The 22,633-nt window shown below is 39.5% G+C and overlaps 1 protein-coding gene across 1 annotated transcript; it reads left to right on the top strand.

Moving 5' to 3' along the window:
* Positions 1-17,693: 17,693 nt before the first annotated feature.
* Positions 17,694-22,258, top strand: LOC103076060 (calcitonin receptor-stimulating peptide 2-like). Its single transcript, XM_007448589.1, is given in 6 exon segments — positions 17,694-17,844; positions 18,465-18,561; positions 19,320-19,451; positions 21,456-21,607; positions 21,610-21,639; positions 22,215-22,258. Coding segments are annotated over 6 exon segments (606 nt in total).
* The last annotated feature ends 375 nt before the right edge of the window (positions 22,259-22,633 follow it).

Raw genomic sequence — 22,633 nt, 5'->3', positions numbered from 1 at the left:
CTGGGGTTTTATCTTGTTCCTTCATCTGGTACATAGCCCTCTGCCTTTTCATCTTGTCTATCTTTCTGTGAATGTGGTTTTTGTTGCACAGGCTGCAGGATTGTAGGTCTTCTTGCTTCTGCTGTCTGCCCTCTCCACAATTGATTTTTATATGTTAATTTTGTATCCTGCAACTTTACCAAATTTGTTTATAAGCTCTAACAGTTTTTTGGTAAATTCTTTAGGGTTTTTATATATAACATCATGTCATCTGAAAAAGAAGACAATTTTACTTCTGCCTTTGCAATTTTGATGCCTTCTTTTTCCTTTTTCTTCCCTGTTTTCTCTGGCTAGGATTTCCAGTACTCTATTGAATAGGAGTGACAAAAGTACATTTTTAAAGTGTTCAGCTTTCTCCAATGAATATGATGTTAACTGTGGGCTTGTCATGTTGGCCTTTATTATGTTGAGGTACATACCTGCTATACTTAGTTTGTTGAAAGTTCTAAGCATGAAAGGATGTTGCATTTTGTCAAATGTTTTCTCTGTATCTATTAAGATGATCATATGATTTTTATCTTTCATTTTGTTAATGTTGTGCATTACTTTTACTGATTGGCAAACTTTGAGACATCCTTGCATCCAGGGATAAATTCTACTTGATTGTGGTGTATGATCCTTTTAATGTGTTGAGTACGGTTTGCTGGTATTTTGTTGAAGATTTTGCATCTATGTTTAACAGGGATATTGGCCTGCAATTTTCTTTTCTTATAGTGTACTTCTCTGGCCTTGGTTTTAGGGTAATGCTAGCCTCATAAAATAAGTTTGGAAGCGTTCCCTCTTCTTTAATATTTTTTGGAAGAATTTGAGACTGGTATTAATTCTTCTTTAGATATTTTGTAGAAATTATCAGTGAAGCCATCTGGTCTTGGACTTTTCTTTATATGAAGGTTTTTTCTTTTTCTTTTTTTCACAGTATGCGGGCCTCTCACTGTTGTGGCCTCTCCCATTGCGGAGCACAGGCTCCAGACGCGCAGGCTCAGCAGCCATGGCTCACGGGCCCAGCCGCTCTGTGGCATGTGGGATCTTCCCGGACCGGGGCACGAACCCGTGTCCCCTGCATCGGCAGGTGGACTCTGAACCACTGTGCCAGCAGGGAAGCCCTATATGAAGGTTTTTTGTTTGTTTTTGGGGTTTTTTTGCAGTATGCGGGCCTCCCACTGCTGCGGCCTCTCCCGTTGCGGAGCACGGGCTCCGGACGCGCAGGCTCAGCGGCCATGGCTCACGGGCCCAGCCGCTCCGCGGCATGTGGGATCGTCCCGGAACGGGGCACGAACCCGTGTCCCCTGCATCGGCAGGTGGACTCTCAACCACTGCGCCACCAGGGAAGCCCAGAAGGTTTTTGATTACTGTTTCACTCTCCTTACTCATTACTGGTTTGTTCAAATGTTTCACTTCTTCATGATTCATTCTCAGTAAGCTGTATGTTTCTATGAATTTATCCACTTTTTCCAGGTGATCAATTTGTTGGCATATTACTGTTCATAGTAGTCTCTTATAATAGTTTTTTACTTAAAAACTTTAAGAATTTAGTAGATTTACATTTAAAATGATTATTGATAGGTAAGGGCTTACTATTCCCATTTTGTTAATTATCTTCTGGCTGTTTTGTTGATCCTTTGTTCTTTTTTTCCTCTCTGTCTTCCTTTATGATATAATTTTCTGCTTTGATTTTTTTCTCTTTATCTTTTGTGTATCTACTATAAGTTTTTGAATTATATAATAGTTTCCAAGATATAAATAAATATCTTATAATAGTGTATTTTAAGCTGATAACAACTTAATTTGATCTCATACAAAAGCTATACACTTTTATTCCCCTTTCACATTTTTTATTTTTGATGTCACAATTTACATCTTTTTCTATTGCATATCAATTAACAAATTATTGTAGCTATATTTAGTTTCAATACTTTTGTCTTTTAACCTTCATCCTAGTGTTACAAGTAATTTATATACCACCATTAGAGTATTAAAGTATTCTGAATTTAACCATATATTTACCTTTACTGGTGGGTTTTATACTTCATTTGTTTTCACTTTACAAATTAGTGTCCTTTCATTTTAGCTGGAAGAACTCCATTTAGCACTGCTTGTAAGGCCAATCTAGTGGTGATGAATTACTACAGTTTTGTTTTTCTGGGAATATCATTATTTCTCCTTCAATTCTAAATGACAACTTTGCCAGGTAAAGTATTCTTAGTTGGCAGGTTTTTTCTTTCAGCACTTTAAATATATCATCCCACTCCCTTCTGGCCTACAATGTTTCTGCCAAGAAATCTACTGATAGTCTTTTGGGTGTTCCCTTATATGTAACACATCACTCTTCTCTTGCTACTTTCTTAACTTTTGGCAATTTGATTATAAGGTGTCTCAGGGTGGCTGGGAAAGTGCCCACAAGCTCTTTCAGGCTCCAGTGAGGATCCCAGTCAGCTCCCATATGCAGGTTGATTAGAAGTCCAACTTTCAGGCAGCACTTGGGAAAGTATGCAGTCTAATCCCTTCCAGGGAAAAACTGAGAGCTTTGCGTTTTTGCCTGCTCCCTCTGATGAACCTAGTTCATATAGCCTTGGGAATTGCTCACACACCCATGTAAAAACCACCTCTTTGTTAAATGTAGTCCTGAGAAACTGGCAAATTCTGAGCCTCACTGGCTCTCAGATATAAAAGTCGGGGCAGTAGATGTGTGGTCCAAAACCTTCACTCTTTAGACAGAAACAGGGATTTGGCGGTTCCCTCCCAATTGTAAACTGCTGTGCCAGGTACTTGAACTTGTAGGTTCCTGGGCCCTATCCATCAAAGATTCATCCTCTGGTTGGTCTAGAAATCTGCATTATTTTTCAGATGCACTTCCTTCAGGTTATTATACCTTCAGGTTATTCTGAAGCAGGATAACACTTGGAAAAACTTGTCCTCCTTTCCAATCCCATTACCACTACTTAAACTGGAGTCCTTATAATTTTTTGCCTGACTTATATCCAAGTCTCTAAATTTAGATGCTTCACCCCTTTCTAATCTATTTCCAGTCCCTGATCACACACAGTGGGAGGTGTTCACTGTGTAGCCTAAAACACTCCATTGCTCCCCATCACACTGGATAAAGTCCAAACTCTTAACCATGGCATTAAGGCCCTCTGCCACCTAACCCCCGTTTTCTTTCACCCAAAGACCTTTTCACTGCCCCCTCCCACTTCTTTTATCACCTTTTCCCCACTTCTCACTGCTACCTTAGCCTGTATTGTGCTTCTTATCCTTCAAGGGTGGCCTTTCTGAGATGAGTTGAGAGCCCCTCCCCTCCATTATCTCACTCCTCCTGTACTTACCTTTTTCAGAGAATCCACTACAGTGTACTATGATGGTTTCCTAGTTCATCAAGTCTTTCCACGAGAATGGCACTTGGAGTCAAAGACCCTGTCTTAAGAGAAATGTTTCTTCTCACAGCAGGCTTCCCACAGAGCCCAGGCTGGGTTTCCTAGGGTATATGGAAACCAGCCAGTAGCTATGTCAGCCTGACCCAAGATAGGGACTGCCATTCGTGCCTGGAAATGACAAGAGGTGGAGGTGGGCTCAGTGGCAGTTCTCTAAGCCTGGAGACCAGCTCTAGAATCCAGCTCTGAGTCTGACTTAAACTTCAGTCTGAAGCATGGATCTTGGTGAGTCGTGCTGTGCCCTGGCCATAGGGGTTTTGAAGCCTCTATCCCTGAAGGCCCACTCCTAGAATTTAGACACCAAACTCATGGTCTTCCCTGGGTGTGGCCTTCTTAGGAAGGAGCTTGTAGAATAGAAACTAAGCACACAGTTTTCAGTGCAGGCAGGATTGTGTTTGGGGACAAACATACCTAAGGTGGGATTTGATTCCCACCTCAGAAATGTACTAGCTGCCTCACCTCAGACAAATTACTTAACATCCCATAGACTATTTCCTTATCTGCTATATGGAGATAAAATTTTAAAAATAAAGTCCACATAGATTTGTTCATTTTTACTAGAAATGCATCTCTTAAATTACATAATGATTGAAATGGGTTTAACACACAGTGCCAGACATATAGACAGTGCTCAGTATACAGAGGAGAGGGAAAATTGCTTGGTTTCCTGTTCTGTTCCTGTCCCTAACTTTAGCACCTAGATAAGTCCCTTTGTCTGTGATTCCTTACGTGTACCCTATTCCCCCTACCCAGGGATACAAGGTGTTGCCTCCACACCCTTCTCACTAGAGCTTTAGCTGGCTTCACACCATCTTTTTTAGGCAGGTTTCAACTTGGTTTCTTCACTTGAAAAATGAGAAGGACCAGAATTAACATTCTGAGAGCTTATTTCATGCTAAGACCTTTGCATTTATTATTTTATTTAACAGAAGTACCCTGTGAATTTGGTATAATTATGTCTGTTTTTCAGACTAGAAAATTTAAACTAAGTGAGATTATTACAAGTCCACTGTAGCTGGGCTCCCCTGGTGGTGCAGTGGTTGAGAGTCTGCCTGCTGATGCAGGGGACACGGGTTCGTGCCCCGGTCCGGGAAGATCCCACATGCCACAGAGCGGCTGGGCCCGTGAGCCATGGCCGCTGAGCCTGGCTTTGGAGCCTGTGCTCCGCAACGGGAGAGGCCACAACAGTGAGAGGCCCACGTACCGCAAAAAAAAACAAAAACAAAAACAAAAAAACAAGTCCACTGTAGCTTAGTACAGTAATTTTAAACAATTTTCCTCACTACCCTCTTTTAGGCAATATCTAAAATGTTTCTCATAAGTTTGAAGAGTTGTAAAATATGTACTACCCAGTATATTGCAAATATCGACATTTTAAGCTATTATACTGTTCTTTTAAATATAACCATTGGACTCTAAATGCCATAGCAATGTATAATGACATCATCAATTTAAAAAATAAAAGAACAGGCTCTTCTTTAACTTTCAGAAAATTTACATTGTTCTTCTTCCCTTGAATTTTATCACAATGCATTATATTTTATGCCCTAGAGTCTTTTATTTGTCCCATTATATTCTTCTCTGAAAAAAGAGATGAATATATTTTTTATTTCCTGTATCTATAATACTCCAAGTATAAAATTTTCTTCTGAAATAAATTATCATTATAAATATTAACAGAATCGATTAAACACTAAAAATTTGTTATATATTTTGTTAAATAATTATTAAATATATAAAGTAAATTTTTACTAGAAATGCATCTCTTAACAAGATGGTTAGGATTTTTTTTTTAATCAGTTCCAGTATCTATGGACAAACCTACTTATTACTAAAATGAAAAAAATACTCAGATGCAATTCTATTCCTATTTTTAAATTATTTAATAGATGTAAGAACTATGATACCTCATTCATATAAAAAGTGAGAATGGGAGTGGAAGAAATTTTGTCATAGTAGTATCTTTGAACTACTTCTGAGTTAAATGCCAGAAAGCACCTAATGATATAAGCTTCAAAAATAATTTTTAGTGATCTTTAAGAAAATATCTTGATTAGATCCTTTATCAATTTTGTTGAATACAAATAATTGGAAACCACTTGACTTGCCAAAGATTTTTTAATCCAATCTTCAGAAATTTACTTTCTCAATCCAAGCACCAAAAATTCCAAATAATCCTTTTGTCATACCACAAGTTTTTACACTCCAAGAAAATGAACCATGGTAAATAAAAGATAATTCTTTGCTTCCAAAATGAGTCTATTTTTCTTCAGATATGCTGGGCTCTTTTATATGAGTCAATTTGAGTAGATGGTATTTTGAAACTCTTTATCCAGATTTGGAGTCAACTAATCACTTTCCTATCTAATTGAATCTTGTATTTATTTTTCAAATTCTTTTCAATTGGCTCTAGATATATCTCTAAAGATACTTTACTGTCTTTTCCTCAAGCATGTAAATTCCACTCATTCTTTATCTCACCACAACTTTTAAGGTGTGGTAATGATAGTGAGTACAAAATAAAAAGTAGTTCTATAGCTACATATAAATGTGCATATGTTTGTGTGTGTGTGAAAAAAAAGGAAGTCAGCAATTTGCAGAATTTGTGTGGAGTTTGCTTTTACACTCTTTAGTTAAGCGTCATTGAGGTGATCATTTAGTGCTTGGTAGGAGCTTTAATAAAAAGGGTCAAAGTAGTCATGAAAATCAGTATCTTTCTAATGACATTTAGACATTTAATGATGCTCCAAGCAAGCTATATCATCTGTGTGGTTTGTAAAGCAGTTACTTTTTCTTTAAGATTATTTGAAAGTTTTACTGTAATTATTTTTTATTCACTAGGTAATGAAATATTTACAAGGTTGAAACTCCTAATGCTTTAAACAAACAAACAAACAAACAAAAAGCCTTGATGGCACTAATAGACCTTTAAGGGGAGGGGAGAAATTACTTCAAAGCTGTAAGGAGCTTTCTTTTTCAAATTGTGGTCAAAATCACACATTTTAATAAATCCTATAAGGGAAAAGACCAGAGTTCTGGGAGAAAAATAACAGTGGAGTCCTAATTCAGATTGGGGAATAAGAGAAGGCCTCTCTAAGAACCCAGGGATAAATAGGCTTCAGAAAATGATGGAAAGAAATATCTAAACCTCCAACAGGGGGGAAAAAAATTCTCAGATAGAGTGAGAGAAATACCAAGGAGAATTCACTCAAAGAAAACAAACAATCCAGAAAATAAGCAAGAACTGTCAAAGAACGCAGTCTGAAAAATAACACAGCATGAGACACAGAAACAAATTACCTACAAGTTCTGAGCTTTATAGAACTGCTTAGTAAACATGAATTCAGTAAAATGAGAGCTTAAAGACTAAAGGGAAAATGAAGTATCAGAATGGAAAGAAAAACAGAAATTTTAAAGCTAAAGAAATAAAAGGAGATCCAAACAACATTATCTATAAACTAGAAATTGCATGGACAGGACAGATACAGCTAAAACTCAGATGAAGGCAGAAGAAAAACTAAATACAATAATGATGAATGAATAGAAAGAAAAAAAGAGAATAAAACAAATGATGTTAAAAAAAATAGAAGTCAAAGAAAAACTATCTCATATTAAGATATTTAGATGTCCCTTAAATGGTGAACCCAACAAAGAGAAAAAAAAAATTATATATATATATATTTGGCTAAAATAGCCAAAACCATTTTGAAGAAGATTCAGTTGGGAAGACTTACACTACCTGACTTCAAGACTTAATATAAAACTACAGTAATTATAACAGTGTGGTGATGTAGTAAAGATAATCATATAGAACAAAACAACCAAACAGATAATCCAGAAATAGACACACATATGTGGTCAACTGATTTTTGACAAAAGTTCCAGGCAATTCAATGGGAAAGTGATAATCTTTTCAACAAATGGTGCTGGAACAACTGGCCAACCATATGGTAAAAAAAGAAATCTTGATCTCAAAGATACTCAAATATTAACTTCAAGTAGACCATAGACCTAAACATAAAAAAGCGATAAAATTTAAAGAAAACATAGCAGAAAATCTTGCAAGCTTGGAGTAGTTGAAGATTTCTTTAGATAAGTTACAAAAAACATGAAACACTGGACTTCATAAAAACTAAAATCTACATTTTGAAAGGCAGCATTAAAAAAAAGCCATAGGCTGGCAGAAAATATTCATGATACATACATCTGACAAAAGACTAGTATCCAACATATATAGACATATAAAGAACTCTTACAATTCAGCATTAGAAGACAAAATCTCAATTAAAAAACTGGGCAAAAGATTTGAAAAAACACTTTACAAAAGAAGCTATGCAAATGGCCAATAAGCACATCAGAAGTAGCTAATGTCATTAGTCATAAGGAAAATGCAAATTAAAACCACAATCAGATACAAATACAAAATCAGGAGAACGGCTAAAATTTTAAAAAGTGAACAATGCCAAGTGTTTGTGAGGATGCGGAGAAAGTAAAATCCTTGTACATAGTTGGTGGGAATGTAAAATGTTATAATAATGAAATAATGGAAAATGGTTTAGCACCTTCTTATAAAACTAAACATATACTTCCCATATGACCTAGCAACTACACTCTAAGTATTTATCCAAGAAAAATTAAAACATATTTTTACACCCCCAAAAATATATACAAGAATGTTTACAGGAGTTTTTTTTTTAATGACAGACAAAAAATGCAAACAGTTAAATGACTATCAGTAAGTGAATGGATAAACAAAATATGGCATATTCATACAATGAACTACACTCAGCAGTAAAAAGAAACAAACTACTGATACACATAACATGGATAAGTTCCCAAAAGAAGCCAGATAAAGGAGTAGATACTGTATGGTTCCATTTATTGGAGACTCTAGAAAACTAATCTAATCTATGACAGATAGCAAATCACTTGTTGTAGGGTGTAGGAAAGAGGGATTGGCTGGGAAAGGGAAGAAAGAACTTTGAGGGGGATGGAAATGTTTTATATCTTGAATATGTTGGTGGTGATACGGGTGTATACATTTGTCAAAACTCATCAAACTATATTTTTAAAATGAGTGCATTTGATTATATGTGAGTTAGACCTTAATAAAATTGAGGGGAAAATGGCAAAGGGATATACAACATCTTATTCTCAATAAAATTTCTCCTAAAATTATGTGGCACATTTTATGCAAGGCTTTGCTTTAAATATGCATATTTCAAACTTTCTGTTAATTAAATTTTGTTTTCCTACTGGAAAGGAACATGCAGTAAAAAAAAAAATGGAAAATATAGTTTCATACTTTTAGGACAGTGAAAATACTCTGTATGATATAGTGGCAAATATGTGTCATTGTATTTTTGTCCAAACCCACAGAATGTATTAACACCAAGAGTGAACCCTAAGGTAAACTATGGACTTTGGGTGATTATGATATATCAATGTAGGTTCATCCTTGGTTAAAAAAAAAAAAAGTACCTTCCTGGTGAGTGATGTTAACAATGGGGGAGGCTAGTGTGTGTGGGGGCAGACAGCTGATGAGAAATCTTTGTACTTTCCCCTCAACTTTTTTGTAAACCTAAAACTGCTCTAAAAATTAAATGTTCTAAAAAAATTAATAGAACTCTTTACCTAAGAAAAGGTACATTTTACATTTTACTCTATGTAAATTATAACTCAGTAAAAGAAATTTTTACTGAGTTATAACTCAGTAAAATTATAACTCAGTAAAAGAAATTAATGGGGAAAAAAGTATAGCTTCAATTCATAATAATTTATGATCACTTTGTTAAATAAATATCTGCAATTCAGAAATTTCTTCAGCTTATTTTTTCTATTCAATTCAAGTATGATAAATATAATACATTTAAAAGGCATGTACAGTATGATTCTAGTTTATAAAACTGTTTTTATATATCTACTTAACCTACCACCTACGTATCCATAGTTTTATCTGATTATGGGTATAAAGTTGTGTTTGGAATTATTCTTACCAAATGCTAAACCTTGTTATTTCTGGCCATTTTGAGTAAACTGTTGCTTTCTTTGTATTGTATGTTACTTAAAATTTTTTCTTAACATACAAACATCTCATACAGCTCAACATCAAAAAAACTAACAACCCAACCAAAAAATGGGCAGAAGACCTAAACAGACATTTCTCCAAAAGAAGGCATACAGATGGCCAAGAGGCACATGAAAAGATGCTCAACATCCCTAATTATTAGAGAAATGCAAATCAAAACTACAATGAGGTATCACTTCACACTGGTCAGAATGGCCATCATCAAAAATTCTATGAATAATAAATGCTGGAGACGGTGTGGAGAAAAGGAAACCCTCCAATACTGTTGATGGGAATGTAAATTGGCACAGCCACTATGGAAAACACTATGGAGGTTCCTTAAAAAATTAAAAATAGAGTTACCATATGAGCCAGCAATTTCACTCCTGGGCATATATCCGGAAAAGACAAAAACTCTAACTTGAAAAGATACATGCACCCCAGTGTTGATAGAAGCACTATTTACAATAGCCAAGACATGGAAGCAACCTAAGCGTCCATCGACAAATGAATGGATAAAGAAGATGTGGCATATATATATACAATGGAATATTACTCAGCCATAAAAAATAGTGAACTAATGCCAGTTGCAGCAACATGGATGGACCTAGAGATTATCATATTAAGTGAAGTCAGGAAGAGAAAGACAAACATCATAGAACAACACATATACGTGGATTCTAAAAAAATGATACAAATGAACTTATTTCCAAAACAGAAAAAGACTCACAGACATAGAAAACAAACTTATGGTTACCAAAGGGGAAAGGTGGAGAGGAGGGATAAATTAGGAATTTGGGATTAACATATACATGCTACTATATATAAAATAGATAAATAACAAGAACCTATTGCATAGCACAGGGAGCTATATTCAATATCTTGTAATAACCTATAATGGAAAGAATCTGAAAAAGAATATATATATGTAATGAATATAAAAAGAAAAAATATATATGTATGTGAATATATTATATATACATATATGTAAGAATATATGTATTATATATATCTGAATCACTTTGCTGTACACCTGAAACTCAGACAACATTGTAAATCAACTATACATCATTTAAAAAAAAAAGAATAACCTAAAAAAACAACAATATAGAGGTTAGCCACCTCAGGTCCTGGCTCCTAAAACGGATGAGGATGATCTTATCTGCCCCTCCCCGCCCCCCCAAATACAAGGGATTACTGGCTTAGTGTGGAAAAACTACAGGTGGGTCTTTAGGCTCTCTTTCAACAAAGATTCCCCAGGGGCCTGGATCTTACAGAACTACTCAGGCTTCATGAAAACAGTTCATCAGTACTGGATGAAAACAGTTCATCAGTACTGTTCTCAGTTAAGTGACAATCCTGAATTCTAGCCAGCTGCCCTACAAAGATACAGTATCCTCTGGGGAAGATGAAAATTAGGGCTTAATGTAATGATGGGCTCAGTTGCTCGGGGGCCTCTTAACAATACTTCCAAAAACCCCTCCCTCCCTTTTCCAATCCTTTTAAGGAACATAAGCATGGATAAAAAAAAAAAGAAAGAAAGAAAGAAAGAAAGTTAAACTTAAAGGAAAGGTATGTTAAAACTAGAACTTGCTATTATGTAGAATGGGAGCTTAAGCCATTTTTATTTGAATATTAAATAAAAGAATGACCCCAAGAGGCCTGGGGACTTTGGGACACTTGGGTTACATTTTAAAAAACAAAAACTCTTTATTAAAAAAAAAAGAACCAGAACTTGTGATTGACCGGAAAGGTAAAGATATATGACCATATTTAAATAATTCTACTTCATCACATCTATAATGTTTGATGGCTCCAGAGGGCAAAATGACGTGCCAGGAATATCGTTACATCTTCCTCCAACGTACAGATATTAGAAAAGAAAACAGATCAAGTCTCTATCATTTTCTTGATTTCTTTTTTTACTTATTTTTATAAATAATACTTCACCAGTAAGTTAATCTTCATAAGAAATGCCTCTAAATCTCTCCTGCCTGGGCTTCTCAATATTTTTCTTTAAAGGACAGGAAATTAAATACCTTATTCTCAGTCACATCAGGACATGGAAGTCCCCTTTTCACAGTACAGAGATATTGCCTGACCTCTGTTTACTTTAAGGCTTAAGCAGCCAGAAACTTCTGATACATCTGATTTGGTGTCTGGGAAAGGAAAAAGAGTAGAAAAAAAATATTCTAATATGGGCACTAAATGATTCCCATTACCAGCACTGATGAATTATTTATCCTGAAGCCCTATAATCCCCTGGGGGCAAGTCCATGTACATCATATCTCATCATTGTGCCCAGCACACAGTTGTGCTCACTAAATCTAATTTGACTGAGTGAATAAATACATTTCTCTCATTAAATATGGAGATTGTAGAATTGTCATTCCTGTGATTTACCCACTTTCATTTAGGACATATGTTATACCCCTACAGTGCTAAAACGTCCAAGTAAAAAGAGCAAAAAACTTGACTATTTTAACTAAGAATCAAAAAAGGTCTAGAATCTGTACTGTCCAAAACAGTACCCACTAGCTATGTGGCAATTTATATTTAAATTCAATAACATTTAAAAATCAGTTGCCCAGTTGCCCTAGCCAATATCAAGTGTTCAATAACTACACGTGGCTAGTGGATATGGCATCAGACAGCACAAGTACAGAATATTTACATCATTATAGAAAATTCAGAGTTTTGCTGGATAGAAAATTCTAGATGATTGCCTAAAATTTTTTGACTTCATTTTTATGTTCCATGCTTTTATAAATATATCAGAAGTTCAAGACCTTTTCTAAGTATGTGGTAGAGTTCCTTGAGGGAAGTGATTTGGGAAGTAAAGATTTTCTGTAACTTGGGCTTATGAAAATGACTCCAAGATTGAAGAGAGCTTGTTAATACACACTGAAGTAGATCTAGTATTCCCTGAGGCAGAATCCTTTTCTTGTTCATTTTTCTATTTCCGGAAGCTAAGAAATTGCACTTAGTAAAGGATAAATAATGATAAATATGTATCCTAATAAATTACACATTCTCATTCAAATACTTCACATACCTCTCATATTTGACATATTTGTTTCAGATATCAGAGGTGTAGTAGATTCTGTTGCCTAGAGGATAAAGGGCTTGCCTATCAGCAGCTTTATCTTTTTATGGGATCTGTCTTCCTTCTTTTCACCTCCAGTGCAGTCTATTTCTCCTGTCTTCTATAGTACTAGGTCTCATCTAATGATGATACCGTCACAGAGTTTACACTGACTGACCACATACCCTAGACTAATGACGTATATATTAGGCAACAATAAGATTTATTGTTGCCTATGGTCTGAAAGGTTTGTGTCCATACACAATACCCAATGTGATGATATTAGTAGGTGGAGCCTTTGGGAGATACTTAAGCCATGAGATTGGAGCCCTCACAAATGGAATTAGTGCCTTATAAAGAGGCTCCAGAGAGATCCCCATCCTCTTCCACCATGTGAGGATACAGCAACAAGACAACCATATATTTAACCAGGAAGCGAACCCCCACTTGACCATGCTGGCACCTTGATCTTGGACTTCCAGAATCCAGGAATGTGAGAAATAAATTTCTGTTGATTATTAGCTAACCAGTCTGTGGTAATTTGTTACAGAAGCCCAAATGCACTAAGACACTGTCCACACTGGTATCCTTCTGAGAGTGAAAGGGGGTGGTATTAATAGCTCCTCTGGGACACTAAGCATGAGCCAAGGTCACCCAACTGGTTTTGCGGAAGAGCCATGCGAGAAGACAGCCATCTATGTATGAACCAGCAAGTGGGCTCTCACCAGACACCAAATCTGCCAGGACCTTAATCTTGGATTTCCCAGTCTCCAAAATGGTAAGAAATAAATTTTTGTTGTTTAAAAGCCACCCAGTCCATGGTAGTCTGTTACAGCAGCCTGAACAGACAAAGACATAAGTGTATCTTTGTCTTTAATTTTTTGACCACTAGATGTCAACTTTTCCTGGATTTCTAGACCACGGTTTCAGTAAGATTCAGACATCCTCAGCAACACATCCTACACATATAGCCAGATTTGTGAACATCCATCATGCTCATTGAGCTCATATTATTTATGCTCATTGATTAACATAAGCCATATTTTACAATTGTTTTGGCAATGATTACAAAGGTTTATATAACAAAGGTCTATATAACAGTTCCAAATAAGGATTTCTTCACTGCCCCTCAAGCTGCCTGATGTTCCAAGATAAGGCCTTTGGTCAGGATGTTGTCAAAATAAGTAACAGCCTAGGGTCAGGCCATTAGAAAGTTCCTATGAGAACACCATTCAGATTGGACCTTACGTGAAGAAGGAGGCAGCAGAAGGAGGGAGAAGATCCAAAAAGGATGACCCTGAGGTCATCCTTGCCTGAAATCCACGTCAGTAAACTCTAGTCTAACCATAATATCAATCAGGAGAGGATCCTTGGTCAGATCATTTTTTTAATTTCAAAAAATATTGATTTCCATTCTGTAAATACCTCCAGTTCACTAAATTAAGGAGCATTCCTTCTTTGGCATTCTTCCCCTGGCTACATTAGCAAAGGGGAACTTGACCCATGACTCAAGCAGTCTAACAGCACTGATGAGATGCCTCCTCCCCCATCCTCACCTCCCCTTGGGGGATAGTAAGGAGGGGTGGTCTCGAGAATCACTAAAAGTCTCTCAGAACATAAAGCTTTCCTTGTAATCATATATTATGTTCTCTCAGTGCTCAGAAAATAGAAACAGCTCCCTACATTTGCTCTTAGAGTGACAGAAAACAGTCGATAATGTTTGTCTATGGATTTGATCCCAACGAGGATGTTTTGTGAAAGATGAAGTGAAAGACTTCACTGTTTCATGGCAAGGATCCCATCTTCAAGATGCAGGGTGGGATGGGTGTCTGGAGAAATGTGAATACCCTGTCTAAGGCTCTGACATTTCTGTGTGCAGAATGGTAACACTTACAGTAGAGAAGAGTGCATCAGTGAGAGCCTCTTTCTTGCCCTTTGAAAACCGTCCCTCCAAGACTCATCCTGAGGAGCAGCATCAGGTGAGAGTGTCTCCTGGGCTCCTTGCCAGTTCTTGGATGGCTGTGGCTCTGGCCGGGGACTTGGTGCTTGCCCCCACAGAGCTCCTGCAGTGCAGGGTGTACAACCAGCACGGATATGCCTCCTTTGCACATTCCATTATGTGCACTCAGAGTTGCATTTCACCACAATGGAGGATAGTAAGAGCCTGAGGTGGGACAACCTAGTTGATCATCTCAATTACAAAATTACATATGAGAACATAACACATTCCTGAGTAGTGATAAATAGAAAAGTGAGGGTTTTGTTCTCTACTCGATAGTCATAACCGTAAGGTACCAGAAGGCCAAAGGTAAAGTTGGTAAAGGATCATTTATGTGTTAAGATCTGAAAAGCCCTTCCAGCACTAAGAGAAAAAATACTTTCTCTCACTGATAGATGAAGTTCCATTATTAGAGATCCACTCCTTTGGTTTAAGCCTTAACTGTGACAGGCTGAGAATATTCACAGCACTTGGCTATTATAATGAAAATGGTTTCATTACACTAAGGATTCTTCCAACTCTCCCAGTCAACTGGAAAGCAAAAACACCACCCATACTTCTTTTGCATTGCCTTTGTTCCTTTGTCAAAGATCAGTTGATTATATTATGGGGGGGGTCTATTTCCAGGCTCTCTATTCTGTTCCATTGATCTATTTGTCTATTCTTTCACCAGTACCACACTGTCTTGATTACTGTAGCTTTATAGTAAGTCTTAAAGTCAAGCAGCATCAATCCTCCAACTTTGTACTTCTCCTTCAAGATTGCATTGACTATTCTGGTTCTTTTGCTTCTCCTAATAAACTGTAGAATCAGGGACTTCCCTAGTGTTCCAGTGGTTAAGACTGTACTTCCACTGCCGGGGGCATGGGTTTGATCCCTGGTCGGAGAATTAAGATCCCGCGTGCCGCATGGCACAGCCAAAAATAAATAAACAAACTGTAGAATCGGTTTGTCAACTTTCATAAAATAACTTGCTGGGATTTAATTGGGACTGCATTGAATCTGTAGATCAACTAAGTTGGGAAGAGCTGACATCTTGACAATATTGAGTCTTCCTCTCCATGAACATGAAATATTTCTCCATTTATTAGCTATTATTTGATTTCTTTTATTAGTTTTGTAGTTCTCCTCACACAGATCTTGTACATATTCTGTTAGCTTTATACCTATTTCATTTTGGGTGGTGCTAATGTAACCAGTATTATGTTTTTAATTTCAAATCCCACTTGTCCATTGTTGGTATATAGGAAAAAAATTGACTCCTGTATGTTAACTTTGTATTTTGCAACCTTGCTATAATCACTTATTGCTCCAGGAGGAGATTTTTTTTTGTTTCTTTTGGGTGTTTTTTGTTTTGTATTTCTTTCCAACCTATATACCTTTTATGCCCTTTTCTTACCTTATTACACTAGCAAGGACTTCCAGTATGACTCTGAAAAGGAGTAGTAAAATGGGGCATCGTTGTACCTGATCTTAGTGGGAAAGCTTCAAGTATAAAGCTACTGCAGGGTTTTTGTAGTCTTTATCAAGTTGAGGAAGTTTCCCTCTATTGCTAGTTTTCTGAGTTTTTATCATAAATGGGTGTTGGATTTTGACAAATGACTTTTCTGCATCTATTGATACTATCATTTGATTTTTCTTTTTTTAGTCTGTTAGTGTGATGGATTACATTGATTTTTCCCACACTTCCTTAAAGGCAGTATCTGAATGCAAATTTTTTCCAATTAGATATCTCATGTGAGAATTGGAAGGCAGAGTCAGAGAGTTCTATCTCCCTGCTCTTCTGTTTTCTGCTGGCAAGCAGTCAAGAAGCCAGGGGTTCGACAGCAGCATCCCTGGGTCCAGAATGTCACTGGTGTTGAAAAGTAGCTGTGGCAGCACCAGGGGAGCGTCCTGATCCCTGAATCACAGGCTCCATGGGACTTTTTTCATGTCTACAGTTCAAGTGTGTGGACTTCTCAGTCTCCACCTTTTGGTTATGGTAACTGTAGCATCTTCTGGAACTATACACGTTATTATTATTATTATTATTTTTTGGCGGTACGCGAGCCTCTCACTGCTGCGGCCTCTCCCGCTGCGGAGCACAGGCTCCGGACGCGCAGACGCAGCAGCCATGGCTCACGGGCCCAGCCGCTCCGCGGCATGTGGGATCCTCCCGGACCGGGGCACGAACCCATGTGCCCTGCATCGGCAGGCCGACTCCCAACCACTGCGCCACCAGGGAAGCCCCACATTATTTTTTAACATCTAGTTTCTGTACGAAATGCCTTTCTGCTTAAAATATCTAGAGTAGCTTCTGTGTACTTCTAAAACGGACCAGGGACCATCACAGATGTGGATAAGCATGCTTACTGAAGAGAATGGATGAAGCAGTGTGAGGGAATAAAATTCCTCATGAGGGCATGAGCTGTAAAACATAGGGAGAAAACAAGGCACCAGCCCCATTTTATACCTGACTGAAAGGTGGCTTCCTTGAAGACTGCTTCTTCCAGAAGCACTTACCAGCAGCTCAGGCTGGCGTTCCTCTCAAAATTAAAATACAATAAGCATTATCAATGTCTCCCAACTAACCTCCAAGTAAATCTCATTGCCATCACACAATGTCCTTCATTCGTTCTTTTTTCTTCTATACCCACCTCCTTCACCCCTCCCACCCCCATTTTAATAAAATAAAAGAATAAGACTGGAAGGTGCCTCACAGCTACTTTAGTTTATTTACTACTTTCTAGACTTATAAGGAGGCCAAATCAGTAGAATGACTTTCCTAATATAAGCTATACATGATCTAATGACCAGCTATGTTCCAACATTACCCCACACCTAGTACGACTGTAGAGAAGTAAAATAAATACCAGAGGGTTACTCTAGACATTTCATGATTCAGGGTCTCTGCCCACTTCTGTCTAGGTCTTTTAATCACACAATTTGTGTTACTCCGCGATTCATCCCAGGATCCTTCCACAGGTAACACCGCATGGTCTCAGTCCGGGGACTCTCTGCTCCACTCTCCCCTCACTGAGGCGGGCTCATGTCTCTCTGTCTCCTGCGGCAAACGTGCTTAGGTCAATTTCGGGATGCTGGAGCTCCCCAGGCACCACCCACAGAGCAGGGCAAAGGAATGGCTTTGTGCGGACAGTGCGCTCACGGATCACATCCCTCGCCTAATGGTCCGTGGGAAATGGGTTCGGAACCTGGGCCAGCACAAGCGGATGGCAAACAGGTGCAGTGACTGAGGGGCAGGTAACCGTTAAACGCAAGCCCCAGTGGCAGGTTCTGGGAGCTTTTTTCCCGCATTTAAGTCCTGGGTTCCAAATTAAGACTCTGCCAGCTTGCTTCTCACAGGGTACTCTTTGCCAAAGGTACTCTTTGAAGCAGCTGAGCAGTAGAATTTGGTTCTTCAGTTTCTCAGGGATTCCAACCACAGAGATATGTCCTCCCTACCTACCTCCCCCAACCAGGTATGAGCAAAAGCCCCACACCGGGGAGGACAGCTCTGGGTTGCACAGTGGGAAAAGCTGTGGTGACAGGTACTCGGGAGTCTGTCGTCCAGGAGTCCTGGCCAACAGGTTGTATGTGAGAATGTGTGGAGTGACAGGGAGGGGGCTACGGACTGAGACCTCCTCACCCAGTTGTCCCACTAGGTTTCTCTGCTAAGCCAAGCATGCTACAGGCTTACTGGATCTTCCAGCAGTCCACTTGGCTGAGGAGAAAATGATGGTGAAGGGAAGTGCCATGTCCAGCCTGAAGTAAGGATGCCAGGAAGTCAGGGACAGGATCAGAGCCTGGGTCTGTGGGCTCACAGAACTTGAACTGCTGCAGGTGGTGATGTCATTTTTCCCTTGCAGAAAGGTGCCATGGGCTTCTGAAGGTTCCCCCCCCGTTCCTGGTCCTCAGCATTCTGGTCCTGAACCAGGCAGGTATGCTCCAGACAGCGCCATTCAGGTGAGACAGCCCTGCCAGGAGCACTCTCACCTCCTATGTCCCCTGGAATCATACAGTTCTGTGTTCTCAGTTGTGCTTGTGCTGAATCTTTAGCAACTGGCTCCTGGTGGGTGGAGGTGGGGGGATGGGTGGTGGTAATATACAAATGTACACTTATATATAAGTTTACCATAAAAAGATGTGTAGCACACAGTTTACAAATAGACATAACATATACAGTACTAGTTATTATAAATTTCATATAACTCATTGAACCTCACAACATACTTTTGCTGCTTTTTATCAAACACTTTTATCTTTAGCAAAGCTATTTACTAACTTAACCATAATTTGTGAAATGAATTTCATCCTAGTCTGCTACTTGGCCAATAAATTTGTTATTAAATCTGATATGTGATCTATTCATCTAATTTCTCATCCTCATTCAAATTATATTTATTAAACTTAAACCATTTTCAGATTCAAATTATCATTATCATTTAATTTTTAATAATGGCTGCATTTAACACTAAGCTCAAAAAATTCCTGAAAATCTAACCATCAGTTGCCAGCAAACCATTTCTTTGAGGTCACACCAGAGCCTAACTCCTGGTGAAGCAGCATTTTTGGATAGACAATGGCTTCATTTCTTCCGTTGGCTGTTGGGGCAGCCACATCCTCAGGGGAAGATGCAGAAACCAGGAAACCTGGCTGCTTATCCTGGGGGTGGGGGTAGGCAGGGACTCAGAGCCAAGACTGTGCTTGCTCCCCTTCCCTAGGTGGGCCTTGGAGAATGGCTTTGATCCCGCTACACTCACCAATAAGGAAATGTGCCTCCTACTGGCTGCAATGATGAACGATTATGTGCAGATGAAGGCCCATGAGCTGAAGCAAGAGACAGGAGGGCTTCAGGTAAGGCTCTGCCCTCTGCTCAGCACTTACCCTCTCCCCTGGCTTACCAGAAAGATGTATCCTGACAGGCAGGAGAGAACACAGCTGGATAGGCAGCCAGCAAGCAGTCACTGTTCACCTTGGCCTGGGGCCCACCTGTTCTACAGGCTCCACTGAAGACAGAGGTCATGTGAAGGAACTATGGTTGCACCACATGTACAAAGATCCCTTTCTAAAAGCAGTGGGGGAAGGTGTGGAACCCCTCACTCCGGAAATTGTCTGGCAGTACTGAGGATACCTCCCAGCACTGCAGGAGTTCAGCCTCGTAAAGCCAGGGAATGAATCCCATGTATCTCAGGGGATTTTATAAATCTAGCCCCTCCTTGCTAACCTGCACATGATACTCTTTCATACCTGCAAGGCAACTTCATTGCACATTTGCAAGGTGAAGCCAGAGCCCTTACAAAGGATGTTGTCAGGTAGCACAGTGTCTGAGGTAGGTCCAGGGCCTTTAGATGTGTAGAATCTGTGGAGATGTGCAGGTTCTCACTGGACCAGACACCCTTCCCCAGCCCCACCTCCCTGTGCACCCTGAGCTTGGAGGTCACACCAGCTCCTGACCTGGCCATACCTGGGCAGAGGCATGTGCTGTACCTGCCCTAAGAACCTCTCTGCAGAGCAAGAAGGACTGAGCAGCATGTGGAATGCCAGAAAAGGTCACCCCTTCCCCCCGCAGCCCTTCCCCGCACTGCCCTGGCTCAGTGAACCTCTGTGTTCTCCTAATGGAGGATGCGTGAACCGCCCCCATTCCTGCCCCTCTGCTTTTGCTCCAGGTGCCCTCTCCCTATTCTAATCTTCTGCACGACTGCCTGCAGGGGCAGCCCTGGTGCATGGTATTGTCTAGCCTGACTTTTCCCTGTAGCTTGGACAGGTCCAGAACTAAGCAGTGCAATAATCTGAGTACCTGTGTCCTGGGCACATACACATAGGACCTCAACAAGTTTTACACATTCCCCTTAACTAAAACTGGGGTCAGAATGCCTGGCAAGAAATGGGTCATGGCCAGAGTACTGGAGAAAGACCATGATCCCTCATGTTGGCATATGCCTCAAGGTGCCTACTCAACCCCTTCCTCTCCTTTCTAATTCCTTTGTTCCTGTAACTTGATGCATGTGGTCTTCTCTGGTTGCTCTTCGGGCTAGTATCAGTGGCATTCTTTGTGGCAGTGGATGTCTGGAACATCAGATGGGAGGAGGGAGAGCAGGCCAGAGAGAATCATTCAGGAAGAGATCAGGAGAGAGAGGGCAGCCCTGTGAGTACCTGTGGATTTCATAGCAGAGCTTCTCAGTCCTGCTTCTGAACATGCCTTTCATTGGGAGAAGAATAGTGTATTTCTAAAAACCCCTGAGCTGTGGTGGTTATTGCTCTGGCCACATCCCACACTTCATGGATACAGGGACCTGTCTGGCAAGTAGCTTTAGCCCCGGGTAGCTGGAGTCAGGGCACAGTGGGTGGTCCCTGTGAACAACCTCAGGTAGCGAAAACAGGAGCACTAAGCACCTCTGAGATTTGATGCTGCAAACTCGCTTCCTCTTCCAGGAGGACAGGAGTATTTTCCTTTTCCTAAGGAGTACTCAGTACCTTGTGAATGGAATGCATCTTCTAGACAATCTTTAAGAATGAGGTTGGATGTGGCACCATAATCTCTCTAGTCACCTAAACCTTGGTTAAGCTTTCGTTTACTTGTACAGAAAAGACTGGCTGCTATAGTTCTGTGTTCCATGGCTTGCTGCCCAGAGCACATTTGGGTTTTCTGACACCCTTGGAAACGTCTATGGGGAGTGATTGTGGCATTTTCCCTAATGCCCTATGATTGTCTGTGGTGATTTTGTGTTTAGGAAAAATATTTAAAGTTCATTGGTGCCTCTCGGAGCAGTAATTTTACCATGTTGGTCCCATGGGGTAGCACCTGCCCTCAGCCTCTCACTGACAGGCCTTTTCTTTTTCTCTATCCTGCAAATCAGCATCACTGCCCAGAAGAGATCCTGTAACACTGCGACCTGTGTGCCCCATAAGATGGCGGGCTGGTTGAGCAGGTCTGAGAGTGTGGTTAAGAACAACTTCACGCCCACCAACGTGGGCTCCAAAGCCTTTGGCTGGCACCGCAGTGACCTTCAGGCCTGAGCAGTGAAATGACTCCAGGAAGAAGACAACCGCCCTAGTACCTCAGACAGCAGGGCAGATGGCTGGGTATTGCAGGAGTGCAGGCCACAGTCTGACCCTCCCTGGTCCTGTATTGTAAAAAATATCCACAGTGAAGGTGCCAACCACAGTGTCTGGAGAAAGAACAGAGTCCCAATAGCTAGAACACCTAGAATTTGGGTTCATTTCTGCTTTTTTTCAGTGCCTCCAAGTGACTCTGAGATCATCTGCCAGGAAATATAGATCCTATTCATTTAAAACACAGTTCCCTACAGTTATAATTGTGATTATTCTAGTTTTTTAGTTTGAAAGGCAAAGACCCTACCCTTTGGGAGTATGCCCTACAATGTCATGTACATCTGGATTCAGAGCATAGACTTGGGTTCAAATACTGTGTTTGTCCTCTACTAACTATATGACCATGGACCTGATCCTCTCTGAGCCTGTTTCCCCATATAACTTGAAAGCAACAATAAGTACCTACCTGTATCATTAATATAAAAAGTAACTGAGATAATACATGACAAGAGCCTCGCTGTTAATAAGTAATAATATTCTAGTTCTTACTTTTTTTTTCTCCTAGGTCACCAAGGAGCTGAACTCCATTTCTTTTAATTTGCAATGAAAGCAACTTATTGAAAAGAAATAGCATGGAAGACACACATATATGCATGCCTCTTGATATTGAAAACACTCCTTTTTGCTTGAAATAAACTAAAGATAAATGCAGAATAAAAGCATTGTAATTACCCAATGTGCATCTTTTTTATAGTTGATTCTGTATTCTATAAATATGATGCATGTCTCACTGGCTTATCTGGTAGCAAATCTGGACCCTGTCAGCCAACCTGTTGGCTGCTCTGCTAAACCTCAGGGGCACATGAAATTTCTGCCTTGTGGGTGCCTGGGGATGCCTAGTAATGCTGAGCCTCAATGGAACTCTCTCTTTAAAGAAATGTTCTCATTTGTGCACTTCATCAAGATAAAAAATACATTTTCG

Source organism: Lipotes vexillifer, unplaced genomic scaffold (assembly GCF_000442215.2).
Source record: "Lipotes vexillifer unplaced genomic scaffold, Lipotes_vexillifer_v1.1 scaffold519, whole genome shotgun sequence".
Lineage (NCBI taxonomy): Eukaryota > Metazoa > Chordata > Mammalia > Artiodactyla > Lipotidae > Lipotes > Lipotes vexillifer.
Note: the sequence above shows the minus strand (reverse complement) of the source record. Positions and strands in the feature narration are given on the sequence as shown.